Source organism: Lytechinus variegatus, chromosome 1 (assembly GCF_018143015.1).
Source record: "Lytechinus variegatus isolate NC3 chromosome 1, Lvar_3.0, whole genome shotgun sequence".
Lineage (NCBI taxonomy): Eukaryota > Metazoa > Echinodermata > Echinoidea > Temnopleuroida > Toxopneustidae > Lytechinus > Lytechinus variegatus.
The window spans coordinates 42,576,997-42,596,802 of NC_054740.1; the positions used below are offsets into that span (position 1 = coordinate 42,576,997).

The 19,806-nt window shown below is 38.0% G+C and overlaps 1 protein-coding gene across 7 annotated transcripts in view; it reads left to right on the forward strand.

The window, feature by feature from the left end:
• Positions 1-2,392: 2,392 nt before the first annotated feature.
• LOC121414489 (arf-GAP with Rho-GAP domain, ANK repeat and PH domain-containing protein 1-like) overlaps positions 2,393-19,806 on the forward strand; it is a 123,772-nt gene continuing 106,358 nt past the window's right edge. For all 7 annotated transcript variants that reach the window (XM_041607688.1, XM_041607695.1, XM_041607705.1 and 4 more), the window contains exons 1-2: positions 2,393-2,588; positions 15,545-18,483. In XM_041607688.1, the coding sequence (XP_041463622.1) occupies positions 15,682-18,483 (2,802 nt within the window). In that variant the 5' untranslated portion in view covers positions 2,393-2,588; positions 15,545-15,681. The remainder of the gene's footprint in view (positions 2,589-15,544; positions 18,484-19,806) is intronic.

A 19,806-nucleotide genomic window follows, 5' to 3' on the forward strand; every position in this document is an offset into this window, starting at 1 on the left:
CATTATTACCACTTTATGTGATATTTTGTTTCATGAATGGGGAAAATTATAGTCATATAAGGAGGCAGAGAAGCACTTAAATTCCATGATAGGCATCAGTTCTCAGTTCTTTGTTTAGCCCTCATTTTTCCAATCTGTATATCGAAAACACCACAATTATATGACCTGTTTTGTAACAAAGTTGCCAAAAGTCCCCCTGTTTACTCTCCCAATGGCCTTACTATTTAATTGTTCCTGGTAATAATAGGGCTCTTGATATGAGTGTCAACATAATTTGTGACGCTGAATATTGAAATAAAGTTTTAAAAAATAAAATGAAATAAGTAAAATAAAATAAAATAAGATAAAATAAAATGAAATGGAATTAAATAAAATAAAATAAAATAATATAAAATAAAATAAAAATAAATAAAGCAAACAAAGCAAATCAAGCCAAGTCAAGTCAAGTTCGATCCAAACCAAGTCAAATCTAATCTAATAAAATTTCTTTAGGTAAGTACAAGGAAACTACGTGTAAACAGGGGTGCCAGGGCCAGCTTTCGATAAATTTTGGGGCAAGACAATTGAACACATACACGACCCTTTTCAAAGTAGTAAGAAAAATGAAATGCTTAAAGTTTTAAGCACGTTTTTAAAAAAGTTGTCTAAACATTTTTTTAAGGTTATAAACAATATTCTGAGAGCGAGGGACATAAACATCATGCTTCAAATTTTGAAGAACATTTTTACAGTGCTTTATAAATTGCTTTTTCTCCTTCTCTTTTTTTTATTATCTCTTCATATTTTTCCTATTTACATAACTATATATATATATAATCTGGGGCCCGTGAAGAGACGAGCCCCTCGACCAAAAGGGTAATCGGAGGAGGTGCTGATGAGATGCTATGTCAGGAAAAGCCTAGGGGGATAGTGTAGTGGGGATTCTTTGAGGAAATATGAAGTCGCCCGTAATCAATACCCTACTCTTTTTAGTTGATAGTTCAATAATCACAATAGATAAATTCTGACTTTACTTATATTAATTAGAGGTTATCTTTTGGAAACAGACACATATGTACGCACTCCTATTACTCTCTAATACAATATTGTAATAGTATTTGCAATAAACCAGCTTTCGAAAGGCTTTACTAATCTTTTGCCGATAACTATAACCATAATTATTATAAAATATGAATGATTCTTAATTTAACCAGACCCTAACCGTTGGACTAACTGTAATTCAAAGTCTTGTGTATTGTAATTTTAATCTTGTATACCTAAGTCAAAACAAATATATGTTGACATGTTATTACCATTTGTTTGTATTGTATCTTCATATTGTGTGTAAGCCAGCGGAAAAAAGAATGATGGACAATTAAGTTTTTCAATTCAATTTTCGGCCCGTTCCAGTTCCAAGAATTTTTTTTTTTTTTTTTGGGGGGGACGGGTGTATTATTGTTTGTTTGCTTGTTTGATTTTTTTTATTGCACGGCCTCTTTCATTATGATTGTCATTTTTCAAAGGGGTATTCTGGGCTGAAAAATGTATAAAAGCAATAAAACGCCGATAATTCCATCAAAATCTGATTAAAAAACGATGTTATTGCATTAGTTATTATTAATATTTTTGACAGGAGCCTTTGTCTAACAAAATAAGTTGCAGCAATGCCGTAGTTTATGCATTATAATCAATTATTGTTAGTCAATTTTTCAAATCTCTTTTTGGACAAAATTTGAATAGCCTAAGGCATGATCCCGGGGGCATGATAAACTTTACAAAAGAATAACTGTGACCGGGAACTGTGAATTTGATCATCATCAGCTTCACTTTAGGCCTACTCACTGCAAATTCGCGAGGACTAAGTGTTTTATCGCCAAAAAAAAATGAAAAGCTTTAAAATGTCACAATAGTTATTTCTCGTCCGATTTTGATGAAATTGTCAGACCGTTTTTTGTATGATTTCACTTTATCCGTTCAAATCATATCTTATTTTCAGCCTCACTTCCCATTGGTGCATGCTGTCAGTATTATAGAAATGTGCCCTTGAGAAAAGTTACAGGGTCCTTAAGGCATGCATATGTATATGGCATGTGGCCTGAGAAACATTTAACTGACCCAATCCAATCTGTCCGATTTGTATCTATATTGTTGTGGCAATTTTTATAATTTTCACAATATGCTCTCCCGATTGAGCCAGAAAAAAGGCAAATCAAGTTGTTATTCGAAATTTGTAATTGTTTCGATGTTATATAAATCACTTCTTGACTTTCAAATATTCATACTTTGTAAAAATCGATATTTAAGTCATTTTATTTCGTCCCGATGAATGAGATGGTGATATGGCGTCATGCGCCGCGTGAATATGTCCATTGGAAATTATGTCAATAATATCTTAGCTGGAGAATATTTTCCTCGATCAAACTCGAATCCTTTAACGAAGACTACCGGTACCTACGAGCAATACGGAATAAAAAAAAAGAAAAATACGGAAGTAAAGTTTACCCAATAATTGTAAACGGCCCTAGCAATTAGTAACTTCAGCTAGTTGTGGAATAAATAGTCGGTGGATTTTCTCTCTTTTATTTCAAGACGTGGAATATGACAAATGGGTAAGTGATTCTAATGTTATTTACTAGTTATGTTGTTTTCTCACCACGCCCGTCAGTGCATCGGTAATTTCAAGTTTTGTTCTCGGGAGCGTTTCGGCGTATCTCGCAGCTGGCCACCGCTCGGGTGGTAGTGGTATGTTTGTGATGAATACCAATTTACGGTGATTACCAGCATGACCAGTGTCAGAGCTGAGTGAGGCTGAGCTAAGATATGTGTCACTATCATTCAATAGTGTAATGCACGTTAAATTGCATTCAGTTCCAGAGTTCTGTGGTGGTGCATAGACTAGATAGTGTGACATGCAAATGAGAGTCGATGATGCCCCTCACCATTTCTGTTGTTTTTTATTGTTTGAAATACACACACTATTTCAATTTTTATAGATTTGACAATATTAAAGACCAACTTGACTGAACCCCCGGGGGGGCCACTTACATTGACGAGTGGATACCATGCGCGACCAAAAAAACACGTAAAAAGGATGTCCTTTTCACGATAGGGCACGTTACGTACGTAACGTGATAAGGGTGTCAAAAACACAAAAATAATGAAAAAAGGGTATCTATTTCGCTAGGAAAATTACGTGTTTAGGGTCGAATTTGCGGGGATGATAAAACGAAATTAAAATGTTTTGTAAAGGATGTCCTTTTTGCCCCAACACTACGTGTTTAGAGTCCTATTTGCGCGAGGGGTAGACGGTGGGGTCGTACTAAACCAAATAAGGCAAAGCCGACGACCGAAGGACCCGTAACAATAAAACATTCCTGTACTTGTTTAGGGGTTCATTTCAGGGAATATTTGCCAAGAGTATCGTTTTGTTTCCAATACTTATTAAGGGTATAGGGTTTCACACGCCCATACTTGTCACAACGAACAATTGTGTACAACGGATAGCGGAGCGTGAACGTAGCGGTCGTGTACAGTTTTGCTTATTACATGACGTCATCCAGCCCCTGCCGAGAACCAATTTATGAATGAAAATATAGTAAGCATGCGCAGTGCAAGCCTTTTATTTCCCCACACAGAATTCCACCAAAACAAGTGTGCAATTCTCTATCACCTCGTACCAAAATCGACCTAGAATTTCACTTTCCCGTATTTTATATGAATTATGAAAGGTATTCTCGGAGGATCTATTTTCTCACCGATACTGCACAGGTAAGCGAATTTCGATTACTTCTTGCTTTTCCGTCAAAATCTTACGAATTAGCGTCTATATGCCATCGTGTTCGTTGGAATTTGTAGAGTCTATCGCAACGTGCACAAAGTCAATTGGCTTCCGGGTTTCGGAGCGTCGCCTGAATATGCATGAAATTGCAGAGTTTCGATAATTTTCGATCGATACCGGAGCGATCCGATCACGAACCAAAACTATTTACGGCGTACACAACGTGACCGGATATCGTTATCGCTATCGATACTTCCGCACGCAGTCCGAAGGAATTATTTTTGGGACCACGTGGTCATGACGTGATCTGCGCGATTGACCAATCAGCGGTCTTCGAATCGCTGTGCGGAGACGATCTATCCGTTGTACACAGTCTATGGACAATTGTTCGTTGTGCTTGTTAAGGGGTGCATTTTCAGAATATGGAAATTACGTGTTTAGAGTCCTTTTCGAGACCCCATGGTCGCGCATGGTATCCACTCGTGAATGGACGTGGCCCCAACTTGACTGAACCATATAAATGTTACAGGGGATGGTAATTCCATGTGTTCAGAGAGGAATGAAACTTTAATAGTTTCAACCGACATTGAGTAATAAATCATATTTCATATAATGAAATACAAAAGAAATAGTGTGTGAGTGATGTCATCAGTCCCCTCATTTGCATACAGACCAGGATGTTCATATAACTTATGTGAAATTAAGTGAAACTTAAAAATGTCCGAATACCCCTTTCATAAACCCAATTATGTGGATAATAGCAGCATAATTTGGTCCTAAAATTCGGAGGAGGACGGTGACCAGAGTTATCCGCATTATTTCGATGCTGCTATTATCTGCATAATAGCAGCATTTTGACTTTATGAACGCATTTCCAAAGTAATGCGGATAATTGCCATGGTGCGGTCACAAGGTCAACCTTTTGCAATGCAACTCCATTAGAGGGGGCGTGTGCAGTTGCCATGACAATTATCCGCCTTTTTTCAGGTCGGGCGCTTGTAGAAAAATAGTACAGATTATTTTCTGAGTTTGTGAATGCAATTTTTATTGAATTATCCGCATTACTCTTAGGCGGATAATTGGAGGATGGGTTAATGAAAGGGGTAGAACTTTCTTATTCTACAACCGATCTTTTTGATGAAATATCCAGTGTTGTACTCGTTTGATTTTTCTCTTTTTATTCAAGTCAACTCTTTGTTGGGGTGGACTGGCATTTGAAATATTTTATTGAGCGATTGCCGATGTGGCTGTCAATGACCTGCTTTAATAAGGTTTACATAATTTTCATTTATTCAAGTATTGATAGAATTGAGGGTTCTTTGGTTGGAACTTCCTTGGAAGGTGGTGCTAGTGGATGGGGGGGGGGGATGATGTGGGCACATAAGGCTGGGCACCTATCCTATATGTTCAATAACTTATTAAGCGCCTTTTTTCAAAAGTTGCAAAGCGCTGTACAAATGACAAAACCAGTACAATCTGTAAAAACAGACAAAAGTCACAAAAATACACAAAATGAAACACAACTTGCAATATGATTTGATATTGAAACAAATAAGATAAACATGTAAGCATCTTCTTTGATAAACTCATCAATAGAATATTAAAGTTCATTGGGTAATCTACATGTAATCCAATATTTTGGGGCAAATGCAGAAAATGACCTATCCCCTACTGATTTGAATGTCTGGGGATGTGAAGAGGGATATGTGATGATGACTAAGGGTGCGTTTATCTGCCACTTTTTTACCCTAGAATCATGATCTGAATCATGTTTCAAATCATGATTCTGCAGAATCACGATTGCGTTTAGTCGAAATTGAATAAAATCATGATTAGAATCACAAACATGAAACACGAAAAAAGGGGCGTTTGGAAAGACGTTTCTGCAGAATCACGTACGATAATGTTCGAATAAACGATATCGTGATTTGAATCATGATTCTACATGTATGACCTCACTGCGTCAGGCTACTTTCGGTTTGACTCTTGCCAAGCTCAAGGTGCTCAATATGCTTATTGTATGTACAGTGTACATGATTATGTACTATGCGTGCATTTCTTGTCATGTTCAAGTTCTGTGTCGGTCATCGCATCGTCCACTACTTTTCATTTTTTGGTCATGTCTTCAACTTCAAGTCCTAGTAAATGAATTAACTGGGCAGACAATGATCTCAGTTGTTGTTGAGTATACAGTATCAATATTAAATTGGATCTACGCTGAAATTCACTTCCGAACATTTTGGATAAACTAACAAGATGAATAGATATGGACCCTATATGATAGAAGTAAACAAAATGAGGTATAGACTAAATTCTGGAAGCAAAAAGATTTTACGAGAGCCGAAACACGTGCGAAAAACTTCCTGTGCCAAACTGCGCACTAGTGATGCGCACTGGATTGGCCCAAATCTAATGAGAAACAGCATTGGAATGAAGGTCGTCTTAACGCTGATTCTGTGATATTGTGATTCATGTTTGTGTTTTGAATCATGATTCAAATCATGATTCTGGCTTGAGGTCGCATAAACGCAGCCTGAGTGGTGTACATTGATTGGCGAACTGTTAGGAGGTCTGACAGGTATACTTAAATAGGATTAATAGTCTAAAACTTTTGGTGGAAGGGTGGATCAGGATCTTTGTCCTACATTTTTATCATGACAGTACATTCCTTTTTAATGTACTGTACATACATGTATTCTGCTAAATTTTTTAAAAGGGGAAGTCCACCCTGACATAAAAAGTTTGGTGAAAATCCATCAAAGGACAACAGACTACCGGTAATAACTTTAAAAACTTTTTATGTTGTGACATTATTTTTGAGGGATACATGTTTGTAGTTTTTGCTCTTGCATACATTTGTAATTTGAGTTTAATTCTAGACATTCCCTTTATTATGTTTCAGGATGAATGGATACAAGGGGGGGGGGGTGTATCTGATTGTCCTGTAAATACTATAGACCTACATGTACATAATCTCTATGATAATACCATGCAGAATCTCTAAAACATGGCAATGTCTGATATTTTACTGTAACACTTTTATCTATAGATTTAGATAATTTTGTGAAACTCCAGGGAAAAAGTGTTCCTGTGTTATTGTACTTACAGTTACATGTGTATAAATCAGCTGAATTGTGTGATTTTCCTTGATTTATTTTGATTGAAGTTGATTTTATTTAAAACCAGGAATTGTAGATGTACCACCCTTTGCTGGAATACAATCAGGGTTTGATTGTATTAAATGTAAATAATGTGCATCAAGAAATCAAACATGGTAGAGAATGAAAGATAGATTTTGAACAAAAAAATTTACAAATAGGCTTGGGCAGGGTCAAGGAGTAATTAAACCAAGGAGATGTCACCTATATCTCCTCAATCAAACTTCTCATATATAGCCTACATGTACATTTAATGTCCAAGTTTCTACTCCTGGACAATGTACAATGTATGGGGTTTTCCCTTTTAAAGTAGTGATGTCAATCACCTCTTTAAAGAAAATGTTAACTCCGCATTTTGAATGTTATGCATGGGTGAGTATCTGTCTCTGGGTTGAATTGGTGTTTTCCCTGTCTGGTTTGAGTCATTTAGTGGAAAAAATACTTTGTTGTAAATATAGCAGAAAAAATAATAAAAATATTGGTGAAGGTTTTAGGAAAATTCATTTTGGATTAGTAAAGTACATGTAAGTTGTTAGAATTTTAAGTTTTTGATTTGTGACCTCATAAACGAGCAGCTGCCCCATTTTACATGTATGTCATATAAAATGCATAAATTTCAATTTTTAGCTCATCCGGCCCGAAGGGCCAAATGAGCTGCTGTGGCGTCCGTCGTCAGTTGATGGATTTTTCTCAAACCTTCAGCAATATTTTTTTATTTTTCCGCTATTTTTACAATAAACTTTTTTTCAGGTTGAACTTCCCCTTCAAATGTGTTCATTATGGAATTTATTCTGAAAGTGTAATATAGTGCTCAATGAAGTGGTAAACATTTAAGATGAAAAAAGAACATTTTGTAACATCTGATTTAAAATGTGTGTGAAAAAGTGTATTAAAATGCAGAAGGAAAAAACCCCACTCCAATCCAATCTTAGAATAGAGTCAAATAAAATCAAACAATCATATCAAATCCACTATTAATCAAATCAAACCATTTCAAATCAATAGTATGCAAATGAGAGAGGCAATTACAGTTTTCATGTTTCACATTTTCTCCTGTTTTGAAGTATTAAAGATTCAGTCAAGGGCTTCTGTACACACTGTGACTGTACCCAATTTACAAAAATGGAATGAAAAGAAAAGAAGACGAAGATAACAACATTTTAGATTTCATTGATTTTATGATATCACTTGTGTTGTGAAATTTGTTGTCCAAAGAGCGTGATTTTAACAGGATAGATGAATGTAGTATAGAACTTTCTTGGTTATATATTTCAGCTGACTTTGATGACATCTAGAGTGTTACATGTATGCTGGTTTGATTTCTCTTCAAATTAGTTTCGTAGTATTGTGATGGACCTGGCCTTTAAAGCTTTACATTATACACATGTATAATGTAACATAACTTTAACATTGTAAAAGTATTGCATACATGTACTTCACTTCCTCTTTTGAATGTATATTATAAAATGTGGGATATGTACATGTACATGTAGCTCAGTGAAAGCACATTACAGATTGTCTGAACATACCTGTACAGTGTACAGTAAGTACTGTCCCTTCACGATCTCTTTCTTTGTATTAGCCAGCATTGAGGGGAATGTGTTGTGATTCAGAATTTTGTAGCCTGAATGATTAGAAGGGGTACTCCAGGTTGAAATATATATGATTTGAACAGATAAAGGAAAATCAGACTAAACAAAACACTGGAAATTTGATCAAAATCGCACAAGGAATAACAAAGTTCTGACATTTCAAAGTTTTCCATTTTTGCTGAAATAGTTCTAGTTCTTTATGAATATTCAGTGAGCAAAATGATGATTTCATATACTTGTCCTTTTGTACCGTATTTTATGATATGAAATTAGGTTTTATACTCAAATTTTTTCCTCCATGAACTAAAAAAAAGATTGAAAACTGATACATGTATAGTGCATCATTGCTGCAACTTTATTTCATTATACACATGAAATAATGAAACAATTGTGATTTCATGTAATAAGAAAAAGGAAATGGGGATTTGACATCATCAGCCCATCTAATGAATATTAATGACAATGTGTATATTTCACAAAATATTGCTAGAGTTTAAAATTCAATAACTTTGTCATTATCCGATTTTGATGAAATTTTCTGCATTTTGCTCTGTGATTCTACTCTACATGTATTTATATAAATATTTTCAGCCCGGAGCATCCCAAATTATTGAAGCTTATTTTAATAATGGTAGCCTGTAATTCGATACACACTTTTTTTGTTTTGTAAATGTGACTGAATGGCAACTGGCAGAAGTTCTCTCATGTTGTATGATTTATACTTGAATCAAATCTTGCTTTCCCAAGTGCATACTACATCACAATGTAGGCAACTTTAAAATGTCTATAGATGATCTAGGATAGAGTGGAGATTTTGAAAGTGCTCAGCCACAGGAACATGTAGGCCTTTTGTCTTTAAAATTCTTTGGTGAAGGATACATTTTTATTCAGTTCATGAAGGTGAAAACATGAAAAGTAATCATCCTTTTAGACTTGAAATAGTTCTTGTCATTTAGTACCAAAGTTATCTTTTTTGTGTGTGTTCAGAACTTTGGACAGGTTGGAGACCTCCTTTATGACTAGTTTTGATTCTAAAAGATGAGTCATATGACTGCCTCCTGGTAGCTCCAGCTGGGTAGAGTCGAGATAGAGAATAGCTTGGTATAAAAATGGTAGACATTGTCTGGCCTTCAGCAAGCCTCTTCACAAGTTCACACGAGAGGTAATTTATGAACAAGAACTGGGAATGTTTACAATTGTGTTTTACAAAATTTGTGGCATGGAACCTGATGGAGCCCAGTCAGGCCATAATGCATTCAATATCGATTAGTGAACACAATTTAAAAAGTTTATTCATTCATTTTTGTTATCTGGAGGCCTGAAAGAATAACTGATCATTGCCACTGTACTGGATGTATCGTACATGTATGTAGGCTACAGTAGGTCTGTACAATGAGGTACATGTATTGGTACCAGGAAAAAAAGTAAATGGGGGCTAAGGGCGATTTAATCCTGAAAGGCTCAATATCAAGAGCCCTGGAAACTAAAAAAAGAAGGAAATCCCCAATGTTGCAGATTTAGACAGTAAATTGTGAAAAGTAGCCCTTAAAGGAAAAGAAAGAATTGTTTTGCCTGATTGATACGGACTCAAAATCAAATTTACACAAAAGGAGATTTTTGGAAAATGATTAAGAATCCCCATTTGGCTTTCCATAATTGAATAGTTCATAAAATCATTCACAACATCAGAGCAGCCTTGTGAAACGTCCCCAGTGGCCTACATATTAGATCCAAAGACATTCAGAACTTCAATGCATATGAAATACCTGTACATTTGGGTTTTCTGAATGGGGCTGAAGTGAGTTACAAAGTTAAAGGGGAAGTTCACCCTGACAAAAAGTTTATTGTAAAAATAGCAGAAAGAATAATAAAAAATATTGCTGAAGGTTTGACAAAAATTCATTAAACAATTAAAAAGTTATTAGAATTTCAATTATTTGATTTTTGACGTCATACATGTATGGGAGCAGCATTCCTAATGTACATAGCGATTGGGAAAAAATCAATGAAATGTCATTTTCTCAAAAAATTGAAAATGGTTTTCACTGTACCTTTTGTATATCAATTTACAAATCATTTCACACCCGATCATGAATAGAAAACAAAATTAGGTCATCAGGAACCATACAAAATTTGAAATTCATGCATTTATATTACATTGTACCTAACACATGGGGCAGCTGCTCGTTTATGATGTCACAAATCCAAAACTTTGAACTCTAATAACTTTCTTACTCTATAACGGATTTTCCTCAAACCTTCACCAATATTTTCTACTATTTTTACAACAAAGTTCTCTTCAGCGTGAACTTCCCCTTTAACATCAAATAGATGGAAATTGAGTAGGTAGAATTATTGGTTTGATTGGAATGTTGGAGGTCAGGAAAGGTTGCATTGTACTGTACCAATCAAAACATGGGCATTCTGTTTGTCAGAATCCATTGGTCATATTATCAAGTACATGTACATGTACATGGATATCTGTGTTAGTCGGTCAAAACCCACACAAGTCACTAGGATTAGGAAAGTTTCTCAGTTTATATTAAAGAAGAAATAGTTATTCCATCTTTAAAATTCAATATTTACAAATTCATCTGAAAAAAAGTCCTGCCTCTTCCTTTAGTACTTTCTATAAAAATGAAGTCATGAAGATTTAACTAAAGTTCTATCAGATCTGTACAAGAATTTCTTTACTCTTTCTTCTTTGAATGTCGCCTTTGAAATTCTACTTTATTGACTCAATCAGTGAGTTGGAATTTAGTTGATTGATTTCATCAAGTTTTAATAAATAACACTTAAAAACTTATGCATAGGATGTGTTTATTTTGATAAGAAGACCAGGTTTTAAGCTTGGTAGCCACATTTTAATAAAGTAAAGGAGGGAGGCCTATAAACCATTTTGAACTACACCTACAATGTGAATACAGATTGAGAATTTTTCCATTTGCCTTGGGCTTGTGTGTGAAGTTCCCGGGGGGGGGGGGGGGCACTCGACCAAAAATGTGGTGGGGGTGTGCCGCGGGCGAGACAAAAAACGGGGGCCTTGGAGCGGGCTTATTGTAAAAAGGAGGGTCCTCGGAACGTGCTTCGGACGACAAATGTTTGTGAAAACGGGGGTCCTTGGAACGGATCGCCAGCGTGTGAGCGCGTATGCATCCCTATGGAACTAGCGCGGCCTCCGCCGGGGGAGCTCTGCGGCCGCTTTTCACCAAAATTCGACTCATTCAATGCGATCGGAGCGGCGTAACGAAAAATATGCGAAGCTTTGGAGCGGATTTCTTTGTTCTTTTTCTCAACAAGGCAAAAATGCTATGCCTTGGAACGGAAATTTGAGTGTGAAAATGGGGGTCCCCTCCGCGGCACATACCCACTATGCATTATATACTGAGTGCCCCCCCTGGGGTGAAGTTAAAGGTGGAAATTGCATATTATTATAAATATCATTATGTGAAAGGTCTTCTAATAACCCCTAACACCTGCATAGACCAGCATGACTTGATTATGAAAGAATGTTTTTCCTATGCTTCACAGATTTCCAATAGTTTTGCTTCCGAACAGAACACTGAAAAATAGGACTTTGATATTCATTCTTTTCTTTCTTTTTGAATTCACTGTAATTCATGGTAACCTCTTGAACTTTGGGATTTCCCACTTCCATAAATTCTTGAAAATGAGTCTAGAACTTAACGTACAAAGTCTCTACATTAGAATACAGGTGCAGAAGCCAGTAGGCCTATTGTAGGATTTAACTTGCTATTGAAAGCCAATACAGTGTATTTGATTAAGGGAATTTGTTGTTATGAAGCATGGTTTATATTTTGCTCTGAGCATTTGATTTGGTGAGAGGTGTGTCATAATAAATATGGCAGCTATTCTAATTTAGAATTGAATGATACATGTATGTGCATGTTATGTGTTACTTTATAGAAGGTCTGTGTTGATTCTGTCTTTATCATATGAAACAGAAACTAATCAGTGATATGCCAATAGAATGAATTTGATTGGTCTTGGGTCATTTTTATTGGTGTGACTACACTTGACATGAAGGCCTACAATGAACATGTAGTAGAGGTCCAGAGGATTTAATATGATATTGAAGCATTTGTTTATTGTAAATGCTTGATGATATTATGAGGACAAAGTACAAAAGGATCGGGGGGGGGGGCCACTTACATAGACGAGTGGATACCATGCGCGACCCCAAAAACACGTAAAAAGGATGTCTTTTTCAAGATAGGGCATGTTACGTAGGTAACGTGATAAGGGTGTCAAAGACACAAAAATAATAAAAAAAGGGTATCTATTTCGCTATGAAAATTACGTGGGGTCAAATTTACAGGGATGATAAAACAAAATTAAAATGTTTTATAAAGGATGTCCTTTTTGCCCGGGTTTTTGCCCCAACACTACTTGATTAGAGTCCGATTTGCACGAAGTGTAGAAGGTGCGGTCATACTTAGGCTGCGTTTATGCGACCTCAACCCAGAATCATGATTTGAATGACGATTTGAATCATAATTCAAAACAGCAACATGAATCACGATCTGACAGAATCAGCGTTTATACGACCATCTTTCTAACGCTGTTTCTCCCTGAATTCGGGCCGATCCAGTGCGCATCACAGTGCGCAGTTTGACCCAGGAAGTATAGGTCAACATTTTCGCGCGTGTTTCTAACTTCAAGTCGGCTGCTAGATTTTTGCTGCCGCCCGAGCTAACGCGCGATCGTTTGTGCAACGTTTACTCGGCTTCCGAAAAATAAATCTTTTACTTCCAGAATTCCGTGTATTGTACCTCGTATTGTTTTTGTTTACTTGTATTAAATCTTGTCGGTTCATCGAAAATGGTGTTCAGTAGCCGTAGTACTGGGCACGAATTCTGTTAATTTTGTCTCGACAGGCGGTGCCACATCTCCGTAGAAATAGTAGAAATCCCTCCCTCGCAAGCGCCGCTGAAAGGGATTCGTTTCGTCTTATTTCTGTGAATCCCGGTAAGGGATGCTTTTGCTTCAGGCCAAAGCACAAGCAGAGCCCTGAGTTCGTCGTCAGTCCAATTTGTGCCTTTGGAACTTGAAGATATGATTGATGAAAACAATGAAATATACAAATGACGCTACAGTACAACCCCGGGGTACAATACACAGAATGATAATTCCTAAATGCACGTGACAATTGGCATATACCGGTACTAGTACATACTGGCAATACTGCTACACAAAAATTTTAATTAACCTGCACGAAACACAGCGCGCGCCTTTGAGTCGAACCCGGAAGAAGCACGACACAATGACGTCATAGAATCATGATTCAAATCACGATATCGTTTATACGAGCTTTTTCGTTCGTGATTCTACAGAAACGTCTTTCCAAACGCCCCTTTTTCCGTGTTTCATGTTTGTGATTTGAAAGACGTTTATTTCCACTTTCGACTAAACGCAATCGTGATTCTGCAGAATCGTGATTTGAATCATGATTCTAATCATGATTCTAGGGTAAAAAAGTGTCGAATAAACGCACCCTAAACCAAATGAAGGTAAAACCGACGACCGAAGGACCCGTGACATAACAATAAAACATTCCTGTACTTGTTTAGGGGTTCATTTCAGGAAATATTTGCCAAGAGTATTGTTTTGTTTCCAATACTTGTTAAGGGTAGGGTTTCACATGGCAATACTTGTTAAGGGGTGCATTTTCAGAATATGGAATTTACGTGTTTAGGGTGCTTTTCGAGACCCCATGGTCGCGCATGGTATCCACTCTTCAATAGAAGTGGCCCCCCTGGGAAAAGGATATGAGAACGAAGTAGAGACAAGTCGTCTTTGCTAAAGTTTGAATGCACACTGTACAGTGACTTCTTCCCAGCATGTACTGTGCATGTATGTACACAAGCCTGTCTAGTGAAACTTGTATTGATAAATAGCCTTGAGGGACACAAAAATTGTTGCCTTTTGGGCAAGTGTAAAAGTGATTGGCCTAGGTGGCCTCTGGACACAGGTGCTTAAAGGTCAAGTCCACCTCAGAAAAATGTTGATTTGAATCAATCTAATCAGACAAGCACAATGCTGAAGATTTCATCAAAATCGGATGTAAAATAAGAAAGTTATGACATTTCAAAGTTTCTCTTATTTGTAACAAAATAGTTATATGAACGAGCCAGTTACATCCAAATGGGAGAGTTGATGATGTCACTCACTCACTATTTCTTTTGTTTTTTATTGTTTGAATTATACAATATTTCAATTTTTACGAATTTGATGATTAGGACCTCATTGCCTGAAGCACAAAATGTTAAAAATAATGGAATTCCACGTGTTTAGGGAGGAATGAAACTTCATTTCACATGACAATGACAAGAAAATAAAAATATTTCATATTTCAAACAATAAAAAACAAAAGAAATAGTGAGTGAATGACATCATCGACTCTCTCATTTGGATGTAGCTGGCTCGTTCATGTAACTGTTTTTGTGAGATGAAGCGAAATTTTTTAATGTCATAACTTTCTTATTTTACATCCGATTTTGATGAAATTTTCAGTGTTATGCTTGTTGAATTTTTCTCTTTTTATTCAAATCAAGGTTTTGTTGGGGTGGACTTGTCCTTTAAGGTTCACTCTACTTCAACAATTGATGTACATTCATGTACATGCATAGATTGTATATATAATTTATGTTTTTGCCATGTTACACTATCATTCTCAGGATATCATCTGCTAAGAGCCAGAAAGGAACTGTAAACATGGAATACCCTCATGTGGAAGTTCTTACACATTTTGTGTTGCATGCATATTGCATTGCACTAAAAGACCAATCAATATGCAATCAATTTTGAATTTGATATTTTTTTATTGCATGAATAGAGTGATTATTGATGGAAACAGAAAGTTTTTTACAGGCTGAGTACATGAATAATCTATCAGTATTCAGTGATATTTGATCTTTGGTTCAATTGATAAATTACCTGGTTCTCAGCAGATGATATTGATGACTTTTTTTAGAGCTACCACTTAACAGATATTTTCTTTCTCTTCCATTTTACAGGGTGGATCTGTGTATGAAGCTAATCAAAATGGGGACAGCGAATATGTAGCAGAAATCCAGTCTGGTTTAAAATTCCACCTCGTTTGCCATACTGTATACTAAGAGCCAACGTTTAGAAGGTCCCTTGAAGAGCATTGATGGCGGGGTCTGGCAACGGCCCAGCATCAGTACAAGAGTGGCTCCAATCACTCCATCTCAACCAGTTCCTCAATGACTTCCTCTTCTCTGGCTATACTGACCTGTCCAAGTGCTGCCACATCACAGAGGCAGACCTTGTGCGACTTGGAATCACGCAAGTGGGGTATCAGAAGCGCATCTTGAGCAGGTTGCCTAGTGAGGCTAATCTCATTGTCATGGAGTTCTCTGGCCAGAATTCAAATACCAATGGGTCAGTCCTTGGACAGCCTAAACCGTCACCTCGCAAGGAAAAGAAACCAGTCATCATGAAACCTAGTATTGATAAAACAGAGTACATGGAGCTGACACCTCAGATGGGCCTGTCAAGTGAGGATATTCCTAAGAAGAGCACACCTACATGTATGTTAAATGATTCTTTCAGGAGCAAAAGTGACAATGAACTGCTTGGACCTAGGTCACAAAAGCCAGTTCCTAAGCCAAGGGTTAAACAAGGAACAGGCAAGAGAAATAACCCTCCACCATTACCAGAGAGGGGGAAACCAGTTCCTCAACCAAGAGCACCACCTCCGGTTCCACCTCAAGTGCTTCCACAAGGTCCTCTTCCTCCACAAGTGTCTTCCCTCTCATCAAGTCAAGTTGATCCTGATGCTGCAATCGCTAGTCAACCTCAAGAAGAAGCAAAGGCCATACATGGTGTGGAGGTGGTTTCGACAGTCAGTACAAATCCTTTTAGCGCAATAGATGAACCTGATGATCTAGATCAGTTTGATCCCCTTATTACCAGCCCGTTTAATCCTTTTAATGATAGTAAACTGGTGACTTCTGATGTTCCCTTACCCTCCGCTGCGACTGTTACTCATGATGGTCCTGAAAGCAAACTAGGACTTGATCTCAGTACAAGACCTGTTCCTCCTCCTCCACCAGTTAGAAGTGATCCTCCCAATTTTCCTGTGGATGATTTACTTCACAGGCCAGTGCCTCAACCACCTGAAGTTTCTTCTTTCAAGGGGGGTGATCTGAGGTCAGTGCCACAGCCTCCTGAAGTTACATCTTTCAAGGGGGAAGATCAGAGGCCAGTGCCGCAACCCTCTGAAGTTATTTCTATCAAAGGGGAAGAACAGAGGCCAGTGTCACGGACACCTGATGTTACTAGCTTTAAGGGAGGAGATCAGAGACCAGTGCCACAGCCACCCGAAGTTACCTCCTCCAAGGTGAAAGATAGTGATGCTCAGGGGGAATTTTCACCACCACCACCTCTTCCTGGCAAGAAGTTGCGACATCCAAGATCAGTATCAGAACCAAAGAATTTGAATGAATTCCTCAAAACAAGAAACCCTCCACCACCACTTCCTCCTGGGATAGCTGAAGAGGGTTCTGTCCAACTCCCTCCCCTTCCTCCCCGACCTATTCCTACTTCTGAAGTTGCACCATCTGTGCCTGCAATATCTCTTATGGATGATACAATATCTTCAATAGCCGATCTGGAAATGTTAGATCAATGGATGAATGACACTACAGAAGTGAATGCAAATATTGACAGCAAGGACCTTAATGAAAGCATGTCAGTTGATAACAGTCTTGTTAAGTCAAACACTAGCAGAGATGGTTCATCACCTTCAATAGATTCCAATAGAAAAAGTGATCATTCGAGCAGGAGCAGCCAAGATGACACCCACATGGTATCAGCTACACATTGGCCTGACTCTGATCATAGTGATGTACCCTTCAATGGTGTGTCATTAAACCCAAATAGCACCTTATCAAGTATTGCCTCAACTGACAGTGAAAAGATTATCTCTATTCTTGATGATTACAGACAGTCGGGAGACATGACCCAGAGTCAAGAGAGTGTCCCCAGCCCTGATACATCTTTGAACCAGGAAGACTCTACTGAAGATTCCACAAATTTGAATACATCCGTCGACAATGAGAGCCTCTATGGGGCTATCTGGGAACCGGAATCGCGACCACTACCTCAGGTCCATTCTGTTCAGTACAGGAATCCCCCTCCTGCTGGTGAGTCCTCTGAAGATGCTACATATCTACCATTGATGCAATGTGTCACAGGTGATGCAAGACCTTTGAGCACTATTGAAGGGGGCATGCCTGAAGGCCCTCCACCACCAATACCAACCTCAGCAGCCCGTCCTCTACCACCAACTCCGGAGAGGCATTCGCAAGGCACCACTGATCCAGACATGCCAGAAGGTCCCCCACCACCGGTACCAACGTCAGCTCGTCCTGTCCTGCCAGCCTCAGCAGCACAACCTGGAATATCAAGCAGCATTGACAATGATATGCCTGTAGGTCCGCCTCCTCCTGTTCCAACCTTGGCTGCTCGCGCTCTTCCGCAAGCTCTCGGCGTCCCAGCTGGACCATCAATCTCTGTTGATCAGGGCATGCCTGAATATTCCCCACCTCCATTACCTTCCTCTGTAGCCCGTCCTGCACCCCCTTTGCCTGGCACCAATATCCCCTTGCCTCCAAGCAGTTCTCCACCACCTTTACCAGTACGTAGGGCTCCTCCTGCCCCTCCCGTCAGGATAGACTCTCAGAAGTTTGACAAGCCTTCCCCATCCCATTCTTCAGAAGACATCCTCATGCAGCTTGGGGATGACCATATGAAAGAGGCTGAAGATGGGTATGACTTCCTAGAACACTTTCCAAAGTCATCTTCACAAAGCTCTTTGCCTGAAGAGGATGATGTGATTGTCATTGACTTCCAAGAAGATGATATTGACACGGATGAGGAAGATAACTTTCATATTACTATTCCAGATGGAGCAAGGTCAATCGACTCGGTAAGCTATTGATGACACCTTTTCTACTTCTATTTCATTACTTGTACCTATTCCCCTGCACGAACCTGTGTTCCCAGTCTTTAAACTGCCCTTTCCCCATGATATTGCCTCATTCTTGTTTGTTTGAGGATGGTACCCTTGGTGAATATGATCAAATTTTAGATAACTTTAGTCTGACATGAGAATACATGTATACTGTGTGTGGAACTGATCAACACTGGAGTCTCTTTTTGTCTCACCTGCGAAGCAAAGTGAGACTATAGGCGCCGCTTTTCCGATGGCGGCGGCGGCGTCAACATCAAATCTTAACCTGAGGTTAAGTTTTTGAAATGACGTCATAACTTAGAAAGGATATGGACCTAGTTAATAAAACTTGGCCATAAGATTAATCAAGTATTACTGAACATCCTATTAGAGTTTCATGTCACATGACCAAGGTCAAAGGTCATTTAGGGTCAATGAACTTAGACCATGTTGGAGGAATCAACATCGAAATCTTAACCTGAGGTTAAGTTTTTGAAATGTCATCATAACTTAGAAAATATATGGACCTAGTTCATGAAACTTGGACATAAGGTTAATCAAGTATCACTGAACATCCTGCATGAGTTTCACGTCACATGACCAAGGTCAAAGGTCATTTAGGGTCAATGAACTTTGGCCGAATTGGGGATATCTGTTGAATTCCCATCATAACTTTGAAAGTTTATGGATGTGATTCATGAAACTTGGACATAATAGTAATCAAGCATCACTGAAAATTTTGTGCAAGTTTCAGGTCTCATGATTAAGGTCAAAGGTCATTTAGGGTCAATGAACTTTGGCCGAATCGGGGGTATCTGTTGAATTACCATCATAACTTTGAAAGTTTATTGGTCTAGTTCATTTAACTTGGACATTAGAGTAATCAAGTATCACTGAACATCCTGTGTGCGTTTCAGGTCACATGACCAAGGTCAAAGGTCAATGAACTTTGGCCGAATTGGGTGTATCTGTTGAATTACCATCATAACTTTGAAAGTTTATGGATCTGATTCATGAAACTTGTACATAAGAGTAATCAAGTATCACTGAACATCCTGTTCGAGTTTCAGGTCACATGATCAAGGTCATAGGTCATGTAAGGTCAATGAACTTTGGCCATGTTTGGGTTTTTTGTTGAATAACCATCATATCTCTGTAAGTTTATTGGTCTAGTTCATAAAAAAGGGAAATAAGAGTAACCATGTATCACTGAACATCTTGTGCGAGTTAGAGTAGTATTCAAAGTGAGCACTACTGCTATATTGAACCGCGTGATGCAGGTGAGACGGCCAGAGGCAT